This window comes from Neoarius graeffei, chromosome 27 (assembly GCF_027579695.1).
Source record: "Neoarius graeffei isolate fNeoGra1 chromosome 27, fNeoGra1.pri, whole genome shotgun sequence".
In the NCBI taxonomy this organism is placed as follows: domain Eukaryota; kingdom Metazoa; phylum Chordata; class Actinopteri; order Siluriformes; family Ariidae; genus Neoarius; species Neoarius graeffei.
In genome coordinates, this window is record NC_083595.1 from 4,230,808 (window position 1) to 4,252,446 (window position 21,639).

The 21,639-nt window shown below is 44.7% G+C and overlaps 1 protein-coding gene across 1 annotated transcript in view; it reads left to right on the forward strand.

Moving 5' to 3' along the window:
• The first annotated feature begins 229 nt into the window (after positions 1 to 229).
• Positions 230 to 21,639, forward strand: part of ahr2 (aryl hydrocarbon receptor 2) — a 119,496-nt gene continuing 98,086 nt past the window's right edge. The window contains exon 1 of the mRNA XM_060911906.1: positions 230 to 600. Within this exon, the coding sequence (XP_060767889.1) occupies positions 527 to 600 (74 nt within the window). The 5' untranslated portion in view covers positions 230 to 526. The remainder of the gene's footprint in view (positions 601 to 21,639) is intronic.

Genomic DNA, 21,639 nt, shown 5'->3' on the forward strand with positions numbered 1-21,639 from the left:
TTCCGGTTCACGCGACTCTCCGTTCCACCTTAAGAGCGCGAGTTCCTGAAAACAGCTCCAGCCAATAGCGTTGCTCGAAAAATTACCTGGCGGCCGGGTTACGCGCTGCTGATTGGTCAGCACGCTGTTGTGCGCGAGCTGTTATCTGATTGGCCGAGCGTGTCGTTGTGAGCTGTGCTGATTGGTCAGATCGCACGCGCTGTCCTGCTCTGAGGGAAGAGTTCCTCAGTGTAGAGTGACAGCTCGCGACACACGCACACAGAGAGAGAGAGAGGCGCGCGCGGAGAGGAAGAAGGGGAATCTGCTGTCCGCCGCGAACACAGGAACTTTCCACGAGCTTCTCCCCCCTCCCCCCCCCCCCTTCCCCCCCGTGTTTAACTGTAGAGGGAGAGAGAGGAGTCGACTCCGCGCCGTCTGGATGTGAATCGACTCGGAACCGAAGCTCCTGGGTGTCGGTACACGGATAAACCGGAGGATTCTTCCTGTGTTGTTGTTGTTGTTGTATAAGGAGATAAATGTATACGTTATGAACACTCACACCATGTTACCCGGCGGCGGAACTTACGCGAGCAAGAAACGGAAGAAGCCCGTTCAGAAAATGTGAGTCGAATCTTTTTCTTTCTCACTTTTTTTTTTTTAAACAAGAAATGTCAGACTCGGACAGGGAGGCGCGCGCGCGGGATTCGAGTCGTGTCGCCGTCTCGCGCGCGGCCCAAACCGCCCCCTCCGGGGTGCTCACGCGCTCCTACAGCCCGGAGAGCGAGCGCTCATAAGCCTGTTATTAACACCTCCTCCTTCTCCAACTGCAGCCCGGAGAGCGAGCGCTCATAAGCCTGTTATTAACACCTCCTCCTCCTCCAACTGCAGCCCGGAGAGCGAGCGCTCATAAGCCTGTTATTAACACCTCCTCCTGCAGCCCGGAGACCGAGCGCTCATAAGCCTGTTATTAACACCTCCTCCTCCTCCTGCAGCCCAGAGAGCGAGCGCTCATAAGCCTGTTATTAACACCTCCTCCTGCAGCCCGGAGAGCGAGCGCTCATAAGCCTGTTATTAACACCTCCTCCTCCTCCTGCAGCCCAGAGAGCAAGCGCTCATAAGCCTGTTATTAACACCTCCTCCTCCTGTAGCCCGGAGAGCGAGCGCTCATAAGCCTGTTATTAACACCTCCTCCTCCTCCTGTAGCCCGGAGACCGAGCGCTCATAAGCCTGTTATTAACACCTCCTCCTCCTGCAGCCCGGAGAGCAAGCGCTCATAAGCCTGTTATTAACACCTCCTCCTCCTGTAGCCCGGAGAGCGAGCGCTCATAAGCCTATTATTAACACCTCCTCCTCCTGCAGCCCGGTGAGCGCTCATAAGCCTGTTATTAACACCTCCTCCTCCTGTAGCCCGGAGAGCGAGCGCTCATAAGCCTATTATTAACACCTCCTCCTCCTGCAGCCTGGAGAGTGAGCGCTCATAAGCCTGTTATTAACACCTCCTTCTCCTGCAGCCCGGAGAGCGAGCGCTCATAAGCCTGTTATTAACACCTCCTTCTCCTGCAGCCCGGAGAGCGAGCACTCATAAGCCTGTTATTAACACCTCCTCCTCCTGCAGCCCGGAGAGCGAGCGCTCATAAGCCTGTTATTAACACCTCCTCCTCCTGTAGCCCAAGAGCGAGTGCTCATAAGCCTGTTATTAACACCTCCTCCTCCTGCAGCCCGGAGAGTGAGCGCTCATAAGCCTGTTATTAACACCTCCTCCTCCTCCTCCTCCTGCAGCCCGGAGACCGAGCGCTCATAAGCCTGTTATTAACACCTCCTCCTCCTGCAGCCCGGAGAGCGAGTGCTCATAAGCCTGTTATTAACACCTCCTCCTCCTCCTCCTGCAGCCCGGAGAGCGAGCGCTCATAAGCCTGTTATTAACACCTCCTCCTCCTGCAGCCCGGAGAGCGAGTGCTCATAAGCCTGTTATTAACACCTCCTCCTCCTGCAGCCCGGAGAGTGAGCGCTCATAAGCCTGTTATTAACACCTCCTCCTGCAGCCCGGAGAGTGAGCGCTCATAAGCCTGTTATTAACACCTCCTCCTCCTGCAGCCCGGAGAGCGAGTGCTCATAAGCCTGTTATTAACACCTCCTCCTCCTGCAGCCCGGAGAGCGAGTGCTCATAAGCCTGTTATTAACACCTCCTCCTCCTGCAGCCCGGAGACCGAGCGCTCATAAGCCTGTTATTAACACCTCCTCCTCCTCCTCCTGCAGCCCGGAGAGCGAGCGCTCATAAGCCTGTTATTAACACCTCCTCCTCCTGCAGCCCGGAGAGCGAGTGCTCATAAGCCTGTTATTAACACCTCCTCCTCCTCCTCCTGCAGCCCGGAGAGCGAGCGCTCATAAGCCTGTTATTAACACCTCCTCCTGTAGCCAGGGAGCGAGTGCTCATAAGCCTGTTATTAACACCTCCTCCTCCTGCAGCCCAGAGAGTGAGCGCTCATAAGCCTGTTATTAACACCGCCTCCTCCTCCTCCTGCAGCCCGGAGAGCGAGCGCTCATAAGCCTGTTATTAACACCTCCTCCTCCTGCAGCACGCTGCTGTGTTCCAGCTGTTTATGTTGCATCAGCTGCTCTGTGTGTGTGCAGTTAGTTATATGCACTAAATCCGGAATGGGATCTGTTCTAATATTAGTTGTTATTAACAGTGCTTTGGATCTGAAACATTCACGAGTCAGACACAAATAAACATGTATACTACTGTATTATTATTATTGTTATTATTATATGTATGTGTGAAAAACACTGCTTGTTTGTTTTTAACTTTTTTTGCTGCTTATTTGCGCCACGTGCACTGAGTGAACACTTATAAGCGCTCCGCCCCTCAAACAAATAACCGAGCCGACCCGACCCGAACCACCAGCGGACTAATGTGTTCGAGTCAGCTGTGTGCGGGCTGGCGGGCGCTCCCGTCCGTTCTTTCCGTGACCGGGTTCTCGCGCTCAGTGGGACTCTGTTTACTCCGTCAGAACTTTTCACTGAATGAACTGGACCTCTCTGGTACCGTTGGTGCTGGAGAAGGGCTGCGGAACGCTTTTAAAGAGCGATGAAAGTCGGCCTGTGATTAAAATACTCCTGCTTGTTGTTGTTGTGTTCGTCAGTAACTCTTCCCCTCAGGGCAGGAAGGCGGACTCGGAGTTCCCTCTGCTCTGGCGGACTCAACTCTCCGCGCCACCTTAACATCCGGGTCTTTAACATCCGGGCCTTTAACATCCGGGCCCTTTCTGCTGTGGTCTCGGCTAGAGCGCGCTTTTGGGTCGCGTCCAAAATGAGCCCGTCGCGCACTGAGCAGGTTGGAGGGAGCCGTTGGCGCATCACCGGCACGAACCCCGTGTACGTGTGTGTTTCGGGCTGCGTGAGGCGGGTGAGCGCGACGGGGCTGCTCGCGGCGGTGTGGTGTTGAGGCGGCCTGGTTAGGGGTGTAGTGCGCAGGGTGGGTTTTTGGGACGGAGCCTCTGCATTCATCATCACCGCGGCGCGCACAGCTCTCACGCGATGCTGGGCTGAGGGAGGGGCCGCGCGCGCTCCGAGGATGTTATTGTAATCCGATAGGCTTTCTTTTTTCTTTCTGTCCCGCCCCCTCTCCACAACACCGCCCGCTTGTCTCCCCCTCCCCTCTCTCTCCCCCTTCCCCCCCCTCTCTCTCCCCCCTCCCCCCCTCTCTTCCCCTCTCTCCCCTCCCCCCTCCCCCCTCTCTCCCCTCCGCTTCCTCGAATTAACATATTTGTAAGTCACGCGAGCTTTACACAACAGCGCTGCAAACTGGCGAGAAAGGCGGGACTTTCCCTTCACTCCAGCCAACCTGTGTGGACTTTACAACCCAACACACACACACACCATGATACACTCTCTCTCTCTCTCTCTCTCTCTCTCTCTCTCACACACACACACACACCATGATACACTCTCTCTCTCTCTCTCTCTCTCTCTCTCTCTCACACACACACACACACACCATGATACACACTCTCTCTCTCTCTCTCTCTCTCTCTCTCTCTCACACACACACACACACCATGATACACACTCTCTCTCTCTCTCTCTCTCTCTCTCTCTCTCACACACACACACACACCATGATACACTCTCTCTCTCTCTCTCTCTCTCTCTCTCACACACACACACACACCATGATACACTCTCTCTCTCTCTCTCTCTCTCTCTCTCTCTCACACACACACACACACCATGATACACTCTCTCTCTCTCTCTCTCTCTCTCTCTCTCTCTCTCTCTCTCACACACACACACACACCATGATACACTCTCTCTCTCTCTCTCTCTCTCTCTCTCTCTCTCTCTCACACACACACACACACCATGATACACTCTCTCTCTCTCTCTCTCTCTCTCTCTCTCTCACACACACACCATGATACACTCTCTCTCTCTCTCTCTCTCTCTCTCTCACACACACACACACCATGATACACTCTCTCTCTCTCTCTCTCTCTCTCTCTCTCACACACACACACACACACACACACCATGATACACTCTCTCTCTCTCTCTCTCTCTCTCTCTCTCACACACACACACACACACACACACCATGATACACTCTCTCTCTCTCTCTCTCTCTCTCTCTCACACACACACACACCATGATACACTCTCTCTCTCTCTCTCTCTCTCTCTCTCTCACACACACACACACACACACACCATGATACACTCTCTCTCTCTCTCTCTCTCTCTCTCTCTCTCTCACACACACACACCATGATACACTCTCTCTCTCTCTCTCTCTCTCTCTCTCTCTCTCTCACACACACACACACACCCCATGATACACACACTCTCTCTCTCTCTCTCTCTCTCTCTCTCTCTCTCACACACACACACACACCATGATACACTCTCTCTCTCTCTCTCTCTCTCTCTCTCTCTCACACACACACACACCATGATACACTCTCTCTCTCTCACACACACACACACACACACCCCATGATACACTCTCTCTCTCTCTCTCTCTCACACACACACACACACACACACACACACACACACACACACACACACACACCATGATACACTCTCTCTCTCTCTCTCTCTCTCACACACACACCATGATACACTCTCTCTCTCTCTCACACACACACACACACACCCCATGATACACTCTCTCTCTCTCTCTCTCTCTCTCTCTCACACACACACACACACACCCCATGATACACACACTCTCTCTCTCTCTCTCTCTCTCTCTCACACACACACACACACACACACACACACACACAGTTTAGTTTTAATGTAAATCCACTGTCTTTGATTTGTTGTGCTAAGCTAAAACGAAACCAGTTTTTAACAACATCCGGGTAATCCGTATGAATTCACACAGGACTCTGAGGTAAATTTAACAACAGTGATTCCATTACACTACCGTTCAAAAGTTTGGGGTCACCCAGACAGACAATTTTGTGTTTTCCATGAAAAGTCACACTTTTATTTCCCACCATAAGTTGTAAAATGAATAGAAAATATAGTCGAGACATTTTTCTGGCCATTTTGAGCATTTAATCGACCCCACAAATGTGATGCTCCAGAAACTCAATCTGCTCAAAGGAAGGTCAGTTTTATAGCTTCTCTAAAGAGCTCAACTGTTTTCAGCTGTGCTAACATGATTGTACAAGGGTTTTCTAATCATCCATTAGCCTTCTGAGGCAATGAGCAAACACATTGTACCATTAGAACACTGGAGTGAGAGTTGCTGGAAATGGGCCTCTATACACCTATGGAGATATTGCACCAAAAACCACACATTTGCAGCTAGAATAGTCATTTACCACATTAGCAATGTATAGAGTGGATTTCTGATTAGTTTAAAGTGATCTTCATTGAAAAGAACAGTGCTTTTCTTTCAAAAATAAGCACATTTCAGAGTGACCCCAAACTTTTGAACGGTAGTGTGTATAATCACAAAAAAACCATCCAAACAAGAAAAAGAAAACAAAAACTTAATATATATCTAATAATATTAGTAATGCTACTGCTAATAATAATAATAATTAATAATAATCAAAAAAAATTTTCGTGGCCCAAATCCTGCGCTCTGATTGGCTGCCGAGCAGACCCCGGTTACAGACCCCGGTTACGGACCTCTGGCGACTCGCTCGTTCACAACAACAAACATAGTAGCATTTTTTGTCAACATTTATCTTTTTTTAATAAGATTTATTTATAAGATTATCAAAAATCTTATACATTTTTCCCAGCATTTCTCAGGAGAATAGCATTAATTTTACAGCATGGATAGCGATAACGACAGTGTTCACAGTGAAAGCGAGTTTTACTCCCCTGAGGAAGAAGAAATAAAAGAAAACATTTCGAGAGGAAGCTAAAAACCTCTAACTTGCTAATAGTTTGATCTCATTAGTTAACGAGGCCCATTTTGGACCATGTTATCCTAATACACGTTATTTACCAGCTGGGAGGTCCATATGGTGAAATACCGTGACCGAGGTCTTGAAAGTACTGAGCGAGGCCCTCTGGGCCGAGGTCAGTATTTAAGGCCGAGGTCACGGTATTTCACCATACGGACCGACCTTAAGCTGGTAAATAATATATTTATTTTCTTCTTTACGAAACTCTAACAGAAAACGAGAGCGCCCGAAAGGGAAAACCGAGCCGAGCCGCCATTTTGAATCCTCATTCACGGCTGTAATGCAAATGGCTTCCTCCTCTGTATACAAGTGCACTTCCATGGCAGGAAGAAGTTCAGGATTCAGCCTTGTTTTTGCTCGGCGTTAGCAAGTTAGAGGTTTTTAGCTTTCTCCTGAAATGTTTTCTTTTATTTCTTCTTCCTCAGGGTCGTAAAATTCGCTTTCGCTGTGAACACTGTCGTTATCGCTATCCATGCTGTAAAATTAATGCGATTCTCCTGAGAAATGCTGGCAAAAATTTCCAAGAATTTTGATAATCTTATAAATAAATCTTATAAAAAAAAGATGAATGTTGACAAAAATTTCTACTATGTCTGTTGTTGTTGTGAACGAGTGAGTCGCCAGAGGTCCGTAACCAGGGTCCGTAACTAGGGTCCGTACCGGAGGATACGGACCCGCTCGCCAGCCAATCAGAGTGCAGGATTTGAACCGTGAAAAAAATAAATATTACGTTAGGTAAAAACTTTAAACCAGTACAATCTCTTCTTCAAAGTTTCACCAAATGGCTTTTATTTATGCAATATAAAGGTCATAATACTGTATAACTTTGGTCGAGCAAAAACGCTGAGCAAAAACATGGCTCAATCCTGAATGACTCCTATTTGTATAAATAGGGGACTACATAGGCGGCAAAATGTAGTTTTTTCCTGCCATGGAAGTGCACTTGTATACCGAGGAGGAAGCCATTTGCATCGTTTTCTGTTAGAATTTGGTAAAGAAAAAAAATTATTTACCAGCTTAAGGTCGGTCCGTATGGTGAAATACCGTGACCTTGGCCTTAAATACTGACCTCGGCCCAGAGGGCCTCGCTCAGTACTTTCAAGACCTCGGTCACGGTATTTCACCATACGGACCGACCTTAAGCTGCTAAATAACAGTTGTATATTAATGTACAATCGTAGATATGAATCCTGGTCAGATGTTCATTTAGTTCGGCTCGCGCGCCATGGTAACGGATCATTCCACTTATCCCTGAAATAGGGGGAGCCGGAATGTCACATATGGTTCGTGCTATCTGTGAAAAACATGAATAAGAAACTGCAGGATTAGTTACAGGGTTCATGTTCAGCGTTTCCCTATATGTCACTGTTTATTACCGTGTTCTAAAAGAGTGTTGATATCAGCCACATCACCCATTGAAACCATTTTGGCTGAATCCCAGCTCCCTTCCTGGTCTCCATAGTGTCTACTCAAGGTGTTACGCTCATGACGTCATCCTCTATTCACTCTGTGGGTATGGGAAACCTTTATCAGCGCTATCTTTGATAAATACTGGACTTAGAGTCCATAAAAAGCGTACTGCGTAGGGTGTGAAACGAGGACTCAACCCGATATATGGTGTTCAAAGAACGGGTCCATCTCCATACACCCTTCACAAGTCACAAGTGCACTAGATAGGGGTCGAAGTGAGCAGTGTTGCTGTTGTATCTCTTAATATAGTACTACTTGAATGTGGTGTGTGTGCACATGCATGTGCAATGCTCTGACACACCTGAGAGAGCTCATTAATGGATCACTGACCCTCAGACAAGCAAATTTACATTAATCCATTATGCAGACACTTTTATACAGAAAGGCCCGTGAGGTGGAACCAGAACGCACCAGCTGGATTAAAGTGCACAACCAAAACCGCTTTCAAATCCTCAATCACCATTAATGACCATCTGGAGTTTAAGAATGAATCTTTGAGCTGACTGAAGTTATTCAATTCATGATTCATTTGTTTTTTATTTGATCCAAAAGTAATTCTTCAGTTTGGAAGAGAGTTTGATTCACTTTGAGGCACCGAACACAAATTTGATTGATTGATTGATTGCTTTATTCCGAACAGTAAAAAAGATATAAAAACAATAAAAAATAAAAAATGCAATCATCAAAACATCGTCATAAACAAACAGAATAGCGTAGCCACAAGGCAATAACATAATAATGTTCGGAAAGGATTAGGAAGAAGTAAATAACTTATCAAATCCTAACCCTCGATACCACCGCTAATCAAACGTCACTTTCCACCATAATAAACTATATATACAAAAGAAAGCAAATCGACAAAAAACCACACCAACATACCAACACGGTATAATATCGACCAAATCAAATCATATGTACAAATACTTATGGGGGCATCATGGCTCAGGTGGATAAGGCGCCATACCATAAGTCCGGGGACCCGGGTTTGATTCTGACCTGAGGTCATTTCCCGATCCCTCCCCGTCTCTCTCTCTCCCACTCATTTCCTGTCTCTACAGTGTCCTATCCAATAAAAGTGAAAAAGCCCCAAAAATATCTTAAAAAAAAATCAAATACTTATGTTATGCATATATACACACATACGGTACATACATATACACATACCTATAACTATACACATCCATACGTATACAGACACCCATATCATAATTATGCATATTATGCTTTTACAACCCCGATTCCAAAAAAGTTGGGACAAAGAACAAATTATAAATAAAAACGGAATGCAATAATTTACAAATCTCAAAAACTGATATTGTATTCACAATAGAACACAGACAACATATCAAATGTCGAAAGTGAGACATTTTGAAATTTCATGGCAAATATTGGCTCATTTGAAATTTCATGACAGCAACACATCTCAAAAAAGTTGGGACAGGGGCAATAAGAGGCTGGAAAAGTTAAAGGTACAAAAAAGGAACAGCTGGAGGACCAAATTGCAACTCATTAGGTCAATTGGCAATAGGTCATTAACATGACTGGGTATAAAAAGAGCATCTTGGAGTGGCAGCGGCTCTCAGAAGTAAAGATGGGAAGAGGATCACCAATCCCCCTAATTCTGCGCCGACAAATAGTGGAGCAATATCAGAAAGGAGTTCGACAGTGTAAAATTGCAAAGAGTTTGAACATGTCATCATCTACAGTGCATAATATCATCAAAAGATTCAGAGAATCTGGAAGAATCTCTGTGCGTAAGGGTCAAGGCCGGAAAACCATACTGGGTGCCCGTGATCTTCGGGCCCTTAGACGGCACTGCATCACATACAGGCATGCTTCTGTATTGGAAATCACAAAATGGGCTCAGGAATATTTCCAGAGAACATTATCTGTGAACACAATTCACCGTGCCATCCGCCGTTGCCAGCTAAAACTCTATAGTTCAAAGAAGAAGCCGTATCTAAACATGATCCAGAAGCGCAGACGTCTTCTCTGGGCCAAGGCTCATTTAAAATGGACTGTGGCAAAGTGGAAAACTGTTCTGTGGTCAGATGAATCAAAATGTGAAGTTCTTTATGGAAATCAGGGACGCCGTGTCATTCGGACTAAAGAGGAGAAGGACGACCCAAGTTGTTATCAGCGCTCTGTTCAGAAGCCTGCATCTCTGATGGTATGGGGTTGCATTAGTGTGTGTGGCATGGGCAGCTTACACATCTGGAAAGACACCATCAATGCTGAAAGGTATATCCAGGTTCTAGAGCAACATATGCTCCCATCCAGACGACGTCTCTTTCAGGGAAGACCTTGCATTTTCCAACATGACAATGCCAAACCACGTACTTCATCAATTACAGCATCATGGCTGCGTAGAAGAAGGGTCTGGGTACTGAACTGGCCAGCCTGCAGTCCAGATCTTTCACCCATAGAAAACATTTGGCGCATCATAAAACGGAAGATACGACAAAAAAGACCTAAGACAGTTGAGCAACTAGAATCCTACATTAGACAAGAATGGGTTAACATTCCTATCCCTAAACTTGAGCAACTTGTCTCCTCAGTCCCCAGACGTTTACAGACTGTTGTAAAGAGAAAAGGGGATGTCTCACAGTGGGAAACATGGCCTTGTCCCAACTTTTTTGAGATGTGTTGTTGTCATGAAATTTAAAAATCACCTAATTTTTCTCTTTAAATGATACATTTTCTCAGTTTAAACATTTGATATGTCATCTATGTTCTATTCTGAATAAAATATGGAATTTTGAAACTTCCACATCATTGCATTCTGTTTTTATTTACAATTTGTACTTTGTCCCAACTTTTTTGGAATCGGGGTTGTATATACAATTTTTTTTATGTATACACACAAAAATACTCACTTTTTATATAATATATCTGTACGTACCCATACCCACATATATACACTTATATTATCAACAGCATGTTACTGTAATTCCTCCTCCCTATACCTCATAAAGATCTGTTCCTTATACCTTTTTTTGAACTGGTTTATAGTTGTACATTTCATGAGCTCCACATTCAAACTGTTCCATAGCTTTACTCCACAAATAGAGTTACTGAACATTTTTAACATTGTCCTAGCACTGCAAATTTTACATTTCAATTTCCCTCTAAAATTATAGCCCCCCTCTCTATCCGAGAACATTGTTTGGATATTCCTTGGTACTTTATAATTCCTTACTTTGTACATTACTAAGGCAGTTTTATATTCTATAATATCCCTGAATTTTAAACATTTTGAATTTAAGAATAGGTAGTGAATTAGTATGATCTCGGTAACCAGCACTATGAATTATTCTTATAGCTCTTTTTTTGAAGTATAGTTATAGCATGAAGTGAACATTTATACGTATTTCCCCACACCACTGAGCAGTAATTTAAGTACGGTAAAACCAGGGAACAGTAAAGAATGCGGAGTGAATTGTAGTCCAGGACGTGCTTAGCTTTACTCAACACAGATATGCTTCTTGATAGTTTCATTAGTATGTATTTTATATGTGATTTCCAATTAATTCTATCATCTATTATTACCCCAAGAAATTTATTATTAGAAACTCTTTCAATATCAACACCATCTACCTGTACATTTATTGCCCTATTTATTTTATAATTATTAAATAACATGATTTTTGTTTTAGACAGATTTAATGATAATTTATTTCGATCAAACCAACTTTTTAACCTGCACAGTTCTGAAGAGATTATGTTTTCTAACTCATGTAAATTTGTTCCAGTACAAAACATACATGTCATCTGCAAATAATACCATCTTAAATATCTTTGATACATTGCACATATCATTTATATAAAGAATAAACAGTTTAGGACCCAATACTGACCCCTGAGGGACACCACAATCAATATTCAAACGAGTTGAGACAGAGTCACCCAACTTCACAAATTGTGTCCTGTTGCTCAAATAACTTTTTATCCAATTGAATACAACTCCCCTTATCCCATACTGTTCCATCTTACTATTAATCATGATATATTAATTAATATCAAAAGCTTTTTGAAGATCAGTAAATATCCCAGCGACATATTTCTTATCATCTATAGAGTTACTGATTTCTTCAGTTGATTCCATTAGTGCCATCTCTGTTGATCTATTTGCTCTAAATCCAGATTGACTATCACTGAGTAGTTTGTATTTTTCAGTGAATTTATCTCATCTGTTATTGAATAGTTTTTCAAGAATTTTGGAGAATTGAGGAAGTAAAGAAACAGGTCTGTAATTTGTGAAGTTGTGTTTGTCCCCAGATTTATACAATGGAATTACTTTTGCTATTTTCATGTTGCTTGGAAATGCACCGGTTTGAAATGACAAGTTACAGATGTGTGTTAATGGTTTAGAAATCCCCCCCAATAATAGTTTTCACTAGTTTCATATCAATATCATTACAATCTGTGGATATTTTATTACTACATTTATTAACTATATCAATAATTTCCTTCTCATCTACACTGTAAACCCGAATAAGTTGAGTTTACTTAAAAAAATTGAGGAAAGTGGTTGCCTTAAAAAAATAAGTAATTATTAATGATTGAATTGAGTACCTTAAACTTACCAGAAGATTGTAAGTTTAAGGTACTCAATTCAATCATTAATAATTACTTGTTTTTTTTAAGGCAACCACTTTCCTCATTTTTTTTAAGTAAACTCATTCGGGTTTACAGTGTACTGGTGTAAGAAACATAGAACAAGAATTCTTCTTTATAATATTATCTATACAATCATCATTTGTTACCGGATCAAAGATATATTGAGCTAATCTTGGTCCAACATTAACAAAAAAAATTATTAAAACTATTAGCAACTACATCCATGTTATAATTTTCAATACCTTTATCATTAAAGTATTTAGGGTAATGTATTTGTCCAGAGCCATCTTTAATAATACAATTTAATATATTCCATATTCCTTTAATATTATTTTTGTTATTATATATTAATTTACCATAATAATCCTTCCTACATCTCCTTATGATACTCGTTAACTTTTTATATTTTTTATATTTATTTTATTTTATATTTATTTGGTTCTTAATTTAATACATTCTTTATATAGAGTGTTTTTCTTCTTACAGGCATTTTGTAATCCCTTAGTCATCCAAGGTTGGTCATTATAGTTTTGTTTTGTACTATACTGCTTCAGTGGGCAATTTTTATCATTGGTAACTATATTATCTATTAAGGTAGCACTATGGTCAGTAATTCTGGTGGGTCTGGTGATTTTTGGGTGGAGACTCATACTGTACATGGTATTAATAAATTCCTCAGTCATACTGTGCTTATTAGGGTTCAACAGATCAATATTAGTATCCCCACAAATGAAGAGAACTTTATTATTATCCACGTGTAACTTTATAAACGCATTATGAGCAATGTTACAAACCATAAAACTTTTATTCATAAGTAATTAAGCTTATTATGATGGCTCTAATGCCATTATAACATGTTATGAATAAAGTCAGACATATGGCCTTCATTGAAAGCGTTCCTGTTATGTCAGTTAAATCATGATGTTTTGTCTTTTTTTTAATTAGGGCAAAAAAAATCATCATTCTTTCAATGAGAAAATAATTAAATAGTGAATGTTATGACAATATTTTGTCCAATCGCATCCGTGATGACGACTTCATTAGAGATGTCGTAGGGGATTGTGTAGTAATGTTGATGTGAAGCGGTGTATAATCACAGCACGCTGTTTTCCGCCCTTCGCAGTCCCTCAGAAGCTGGAGCTCAGATTTATTTTTGACCTCCATGTTGATGTTTTGTTTGCAGCGTGCTGTCCCTCTCACTGTGCTGAGTGCGGAGTCAGTGTGAGAGACTTAAAGTGCACATCACGGGTAAATTCAGGAGCGAGATCAGTGTAGTTCTCCTATTTTATATTAAACTTTGGTCAAATATCCGTCACATTTTGTGCAATTTTTTTACCTTGCGCAACACCAGAAAAATCCAGTTGAAATCAAGCCATTTGAGGCGAATTGGTCCGCCTCTGGAAAAACTTGGCATTTGGATTTCCGGGAAACATTGATTTTCGTGACGTCGCGTGCGGGACGCCTCCCTCTGAATCCTACGTCAGCGCTGGTTTGTTTATGAGAAAACAATCTGGTGGTTTTCTGCAAATTCCTTCAACATTATCGCGTAATTATTGAAATGGTTAACAGATGTATCGTAGGAGGGTGTAGCAACACCAATCTTGATGGGATTAGTACTCATCGTTTCCCAAAAGACCGGACAATGAGGGAGAAACGGGAGCGCTTGGTCTACACAGGCTGTGCACTGAAACCGTGCAAAGCTTGCGCAGCCTGCTGGCGCTTCCGCAGGTGACGTCACGAATCTGGCTCCAGACTCGCTTGGGATTTTTCCAGACACGTTTTGTTGTTTTATTTTTTTTTTCTGCTGTAGACAGACGGCCTTGTGCAGAATTACCCTTCTGGATGAGTGTGTAAAGGGATATACTTTTTTATTTAAAAAAAAACAAACAAATTGGTCCAGAATATGCACTTTAACACACACGTGTGTCTGCTGATGGATCTAAAGCTGGTGTGTGTGTGTGTGTGTGCAGTGTCACTCATTTAAAGAGAAGAAGTGCTTCTGTGTTCACTGCAGATGCTCAGAGGTGCCATGTTGATTTATACGTCACTCCCTGAGCTCGGGGTTGAGGAGACCGGCCCCGGGTCCCGAGTGTTTCAGGTCGTCCTTTCTCTGGTCTTTTGCAGTCAGAGGTCAGAAATGTCAAGGTACTGAGGAGTTTCAGTTTCAGTCCCTCGAGATGAACACTCTGTTCATGAAGTCTTCGGAAAGCTGTCAGGCCTGATGAAAATGTGATGTGAACACACACACACACACACACACACACACACAGCTGTAAACGATGCAGTCCTGATACTCATTAATACACACATGATGATGGCGGTGTATGAGTCACGGGCAGGTCCATAACCCCGGCGTACATGAAGAGGAAGTAGAGAACACACACTCACACTGATTCTGCTGACTGACACGCTCGTCTGGGTAAACAAGGGCGGAACTAAAAAAAGCTTCTGTGTCGATATACGATCATACAGAGTCGGTGAAGTCCAAACGTGACTCGAGGAAAGTTTGTGGTGTTCAGAGTCGGGTTCGTGTGTGATTTAGTCAGGTTATTTGAATCGCCCGCGTGTCTTTGGCTCCTCTGGGCTCACCACAGATTCCCTGAGTGGATTTCTTACAGCAGGGTCGATAGACTGTTGGCTTTAAACACAAGCACTCTCAGCTTTAAACGTGGAATAATAAGGGATAGAAAATACGGACTGGCTGCAGGAAAGCGCAGGATTTTTTTTCCTTTGCTGTTGAATGAAATAGTTTCAGTGTTAAATAAATGTGAGTATTAATTGTGTCCATGGTAACAGTCCGTCTATGATTTGTCATATCAGGTCTTACACACACACACACACACACACACAAAATGCTGTATCTTAGGACCATATCTCAGTACACAGGCGTGTGTGTGTGTGTGTGTGTGTGTGTGTGTGTGTGTGTGGACACTAAAGTGAGCCACGCAGGGTGTCAGGTTCTCCAAGTCTCACACAAAGAGCACATTCAACAAGTGTGTAACTCAACCCTGGCTTTACACACACACACACACACACACACACACACACACTGTTTACCTCTCTGACGGTCTCTGTCTTTCTGTTTCACTGTATTTCTCTCTTGCTCTGTCTCTCTTTCCGTGGTGTAAGTGGAATAAAATACTTGGGGACATGCTGTTATAGAACAATAATCAACTTCAGGGTGGTCTCTCTCTCTCTCTCACACACACGCACACACAGAGTGATTCACACCAGAATGCCATACTGGAAGCCAACCTTGGGTTTTGTGTGTGTGTGTGTGTGTGTGTGTGTGTGTGTGTGTGTGTGTGTGTGTGTGTGTGTGTGAGAGAGAGTGTGTGGTTAAAGAGAGAGAGAGATATCAGAACCAGATGTGTGTGTGTGTGTGTGTGTGTGTGTGTGTGTGTGTGTGTGTGTGTGTGTGAGTGAGTTCAGCAGGGTTATCAGACAAGAACGCCCCATTCCAGTGGAAGTCGCCCAATTAAACAGCCAAGAGACCTTGTGTTCTTTTTTCCTATGTTGGAGTGTGTGTGTGTGTGTGTGTGTGTGTGTTTGCGCAGTAAGATCCAGTAAACTCAAGTTCCCTTGAACAGGAGAATCACGAGAATAACGAGTTTCAGAACGCAGAAGTGTGATGTTCGGCTGAGTTCAGAGCGTACTGACTGTTACCCTGAGGAACCTCTTCACAATACTGTTGCTAGGCAACCCAGGAAACACCAGTCATGTGCAAGCATTGCAGAGACATGGTGACCATGGAAACGACAAAGAAAGAACCATCAAAACTTCCCTCAGTTGTGTTGCTTAAATTTGAAAAGTCGTTGGAGAAGTTTAATTACAGTTCTTACACATGCTGTTGGCTGAGATCCCAAAATAGGTTCCACAGTATTTAGAACTTAGAACACACACACACCTGTAATGGAACCCAGAACAACCCTGAGTGCAATAATCTGATCAACACACTTACCAGGACTTCAGTAATCTGATAAAAGAGAGAGTTTACATTCTAAAAAACACTGTGGAATGTTCTAGATCACCTCGCTGTGAGGGTTACAGTGTAATGACTACAGCATCAGAAAACACTGCAGGGGTTCTAGAGGGTTCCGGTTATTACACTGTAAGGCGCGCGGAGAGTCGGGGGTTCTAGAGGGTTCCGGTTATTACACCGTAAGGCGCGCGGAGAGTCGGGGGTTCTAGAGGGTTCCGGTTATTACACTGTAAGGCGCGCGGAGAGTCGGGGGTTCTAGAGGGTTCCGGTTATTACACTGTAAGGCGCGCGGAGAGTCGGGGGTTCTAGAGGGTTCCGGTTATTACACCGTAAGGCGCGCGGAGAGTCGGGGGTTCTAGAGGGTTCCGGTTATTACACTGTAAGGCGCGCGGAGAGTCGGGGGTTCTAGAGGGTTCCGGTTATTACACCGTAAGGCGCGCGGAGAGTCGGGGGTTCTAGAGGGTTCCGGTTATTACACCGTAAGGCGCGCGGAGAGTCGGGGGTTCTAGAGGGTTCCGGTTATTACACTGTAAGGCGCGCGGAGAGTCGGGGGTTCTAGAGGGTTCCGGTTATTACACCGTAAGGCGCGCGGAGAGTCGGGGGTTCTAGAGGGTTCCGGTTATTACACTGTAAGGCGCGCGGAGAGTCGGGGGTTCTAGAGGGTTCCGGTTATTACACCGTAAGGCGCGTGGAGAGTCGGGGGTTCTAGAGGGTTCCGGTTATTACACCGTAAGGCGCGCGGAGAGTCGGGGGTTCTAGAGGGTTCCGGTTATTACACCGTAAGGCGCGCGGAGAGTCGGGGGTTCTAGAGGGTTCCGGTTATTACACCGTAAGGCGCGCGGAGAGTCGGGGGTTCTAGAGGGTTCCGGTTATTACACCGTAAGGCGCGCGGAGAGTCGGGGGTTCTAGAGGGTTCCGGTTATTACACAGTAAGGCGCGCGGAGAGTCGGGGGTTCTAGAGGGTTCCGGTTATTACACCGTAAGGCGCGCGGAGAGTCGGGGGTTCTAGAGGGTTCCGGTTATTACACCGTAAGGCGCGCGGAGAGTCGGGGGTTCTAGAGGGTTCCGGTTATTACACCGTAAGGCGCGCGGAGAGTCGGGGGTTCTAGAGGGTTCCGGTTATTACACCGTAAGGCGCGCGGAGAGTCGGGGGTTCTAGAGGGTTCCGGTTATTACACCGTAAGGCGCGCGGAGAGTCGGGGGTTCTAGAGGGTTCCGGTTATTACACAGTAAGGCGCGCGGAGAGTCGGGGGTTCTAGAGGGTTCCGGTTATTACACCGTAAGGCGCGCGGAGAGTCGGGGGTTCTAGAGGGTTCCGGTTATTACACCGTAAGGCGCGCGGAGAGTCGGGGATTCTAGAGGGTTCCGGTTATTACATAGTAAGGCGCGCGGAGAGTCGGGGGTTCTAGAGGGTTCCGGTTATTACATAGTAAGGCGCGCGGAGAGTCGGGGGTTCTAGAGGGTTCCGGTTATTACACCGTAAGGCGCGCGGAGAGTCGGGGGTTCTAGAGGGTTCCGGTTATTACACCGTAAGGCGCGCGGAGAGTCGGGGGTTCTAGAGGGTTCCGGTTATTACACCGTAAGGCGCGCGGAGAGTCAGGGGTTCTAGAGGGTTCCGGTTATTACACCGTAAGGCGCGCGGAGAGTCGGGGGTTCTAGAGGGTTCCGGTTATTACACCGTAAGGCGCGCGGAGAGTCGGGGGTTCTAGAGGGTTCCGGTTATTACACCGTAAGGCGCGCGGAGAGTCGGGGGTTCTAGAGGGTTCCGGTTATTACGCAGCGAGTCGTGGGTTCTCTGAATATAACTGCACGTGATCAGAGACACAGCGCTGATATCATTGTGTGATCATAATGTTTAATGTTCTCCTCTTCACCCTCGTCCTCTTCCCTCACCCACACGCAGGAGTGTTTATAAACACGCGCCACGCAGTGACGTACTCTTTGGCCTTTTCTTTCCTCTTGCACGTTGTTTTGCGTCATGAAGCTGAGTGTCCTTCTTGGCGGGTCGTCGCTGCACTTTATCGCCACCTTCTGGAGCTTCATTTGATGAATTTTTGATTGCGTGAAATTTTCATCGAGGATCTTTTTAATAGCGGAGTTTGCGTGACGGCCGCAATCCCGAAGGTCCACTCGAGAGTTACAGCAGGTGCCGTGTGTGAGCGTACACGTGTGAAAAAGTGCTCAGGTAAACGCACAGTGAACACAAACCGCACGAATAATCTGCGGGCGGACATCACTGCGTGTGTGTGTGTGTGTTCAGTCGTGTCTGTTTCACACCGAAGTGTTATTGTTTATACGAAGCCCCACCCCTTCACCCCTCCCTCCTCCTGATACCTTCCAACTTTATGGCATCATTATAGACTCCGCCCCTTTAAAATTGAATAAATATCATTTGTTTTTGCCATTATTTATTTGCAATAATTGTTTTCTTATTTTATGTTTACTTTTCTTCACTTCTGTTTATTTATTGATTGATTTTACGTTTTATTTTAGAAGTAAATTTGCTTTCTTTATTCGTTGTTTTGATTTATTTAAAAGATCGCGAAGCACAAGCATTTGATTGGTCTGTCTGAGCAAGCCCCGCCCGCCCAGTTTACAGATTGACAATGCAGCTTAATGACTTTAGAACACCTGCTAGTCATGTGGGCGGGGCTAATCTTCTGTGAAGTTTATTTAAATTTATTTTTAATAATCGTAAATGAGATGCAAATGATTTTTAAAACGTCAGTAAATAGATTAATTGGCTCCATTTTTATCCGAATGAACCCTTCCTGCTTACTGTCGTCTGTAAACCAAGCCGCCTGTTTCTTCTTTCCTTTTTTAAAATGTTTGAAATCTTTTCGTTGACGCACGACGATGATGATGATGATGATGATGATGCATTTTTCCCCCTGACCTGAACGACTGAATGCTCCTTTCTGTCTCACCAGGTTTGTTTGGGGTTTTTTTACTTTTTTTTTTTTTTTGCTGAGGTAATTTTCGCCTCATTCTTTATTTCTGGGAAAACGTAATTAGGGTCTGGCGGCCGTCTTGAAGCGAGGCGAGGCGGAGATTCCTCTGAGGAGACGGCCGTTTTCTTTTCCTTGTTTGATGACAGTGATTCCAGTAAAGTCCTGGCTCAGACCTGGATAATGGCTTTCATTACGGCGCAGTGATAACACGCCAGCTAACGTAGCACTTGCCAAGCTAACACTCGCTAAAACCTTCCACACTCTCACTAACACCATAACACACACACACAGCGAAACTGTTTTTCATCAGAAATATTCTCATGCTAATTTGTCTTGCTAATCTAGCTTTAAATTATTATTGTCGTGTAAATGTAAACTGACTCTGTGACGTGTTTAACCAGTCGCCTTCTTTCAGTCAGTGCTAATTCAGCTAACTTACCGTAAGACACTCTAGAACTTTCTGGCCCACGTCTCTGACCCTGTCTCACACTCGCGTGATACTGGGCTCGCTTCACGGTTCCTCGGTCTGGTGAGGTGACGCTGACACCCCGTCTGCTCCGGAGTAAAATCTTCCGTATCGCTCCGAGAGATTTCAGTGATTTATTTCCAGCCTTTTCTCGACTTGGCTTTAAACAGACTGATCTGTGAGCTGGTGAAGCTCATCTTCAGTAAAACCCCACGCAGCTCTTCACGCTGTCCTCGGCTCTGGGTTCCTTCAGCGCAGCAGCTGCGCGGTGATTAATAATTAACGCACCGCGTCTCAACAGTGAATTAGTTATGAAAATATTTATCGCTGGCTCTGAATGGAGTGTTTACTGTAACCATCAGCGCGGGAGAGACATCATTACACCGGCTTCCTCAGACTGTCTAATGATGTAATGAGGATAAATTAATTACGCTCTCTCTCTCTCTCTCTCTCTCTCTCTCTCTCTCTCTCTCTCACACACACACTCTTGAAGGAACATCTGTGAAACGTGAGAAACAGAAATGTAAAGAACAAAAGCACAGCGACAGATGAGTGTGAACTTCACTGTGATTAACGCTAACCGAACTGGGAATGGAGTGATGGGCACAATCTCTCTCTCTCTCTCTCTCTCTCTCTCTCTCTCTCTCTCCTCTTTCCCTGTGTGTCGCTTCGTTTGCCCCCAATCTCACCCTCTGAAACAGGAAATGAGGTCACAGTGGAGACGTTCTCACAGTTTCAGATGCGCAGAGATGCTGAACACATTCCTTAGATCTCTCTCTCTCTCTCTCTCTCTCTCTCTTTCTTAATCAACCCGTCTTACTCCATATTTATTTTTAGGCCTGTTTTTTTTTTTTCTAAAACAAAACTCTGACCAACTTCTAACTGTTTTCAGACATTTCCCTCTCTCTCTCTCTCTCTCTCTCTCTCTCTCTCTCTCCCTCCTTCCCTCTCTCTGAGTCTGTCTGTCTCTCTCTCTTGCTCTGTCTGACTGTTTCTTTCTCTCTCTGAGTCTCTGTCTGTCTGTCTGAGTCTCTCTTTCTCTCTCTGAGTCTGTCTGTCTGTCTGTCTCTCTCTTTCTCTGTCTCCCTGTCTCTGTCTCTCTCTCTCTCAGTCCAGTTTAAACTGTTGCTCCATGATCACTCAGAAATGCACTTTTTTCTTTCCTCGGTGTAAACGCACACATTTGAAAGTTTTGACCCAAACTCTTAGCCTAGTAAACTAGACCCACCCGCCTAGCGGCCAAAAATATTTTTGCCTAGCGAGTGGGTCTAGCCTCGCACCATATCAACAAAACACCCCGGGCATCAAATCGTGCCCGCCAATCACAACGCAAGGTTTTTGTTTGGATTCTTTGGGCGGCCTTTTGCAGGAGTGATGACAAAGCTGCGCGACGCTGGAGAAAGCACAGCAGGAAAGATGGCTACGGCTAGTGAACAGCGCGCGTTTGACTCCGCTTCGGAATCAGTTTTAGAAGAATTAGACTTGGAGTTTTGGTTGAAACATGAGCAGGAAGAGGCTCTCCGCTCATTCCTTTTCAAGAAGGACGTTTTCGCTGTTTTGCCGACCGGCTATGGCAAAAGTCTGATCTACCAGCTGGCTCCGCTCGTAGCCAAAAGGATGGGGCTAGTTTGTGCAGTACGAAGAATTAATAAACAGCTTTGAAACATTACTTTTTGATTGTTTCTTATTTTCCCGTTATTTTAAATTTAAGGGAAATTATTTCACCAAACACCACTAAAT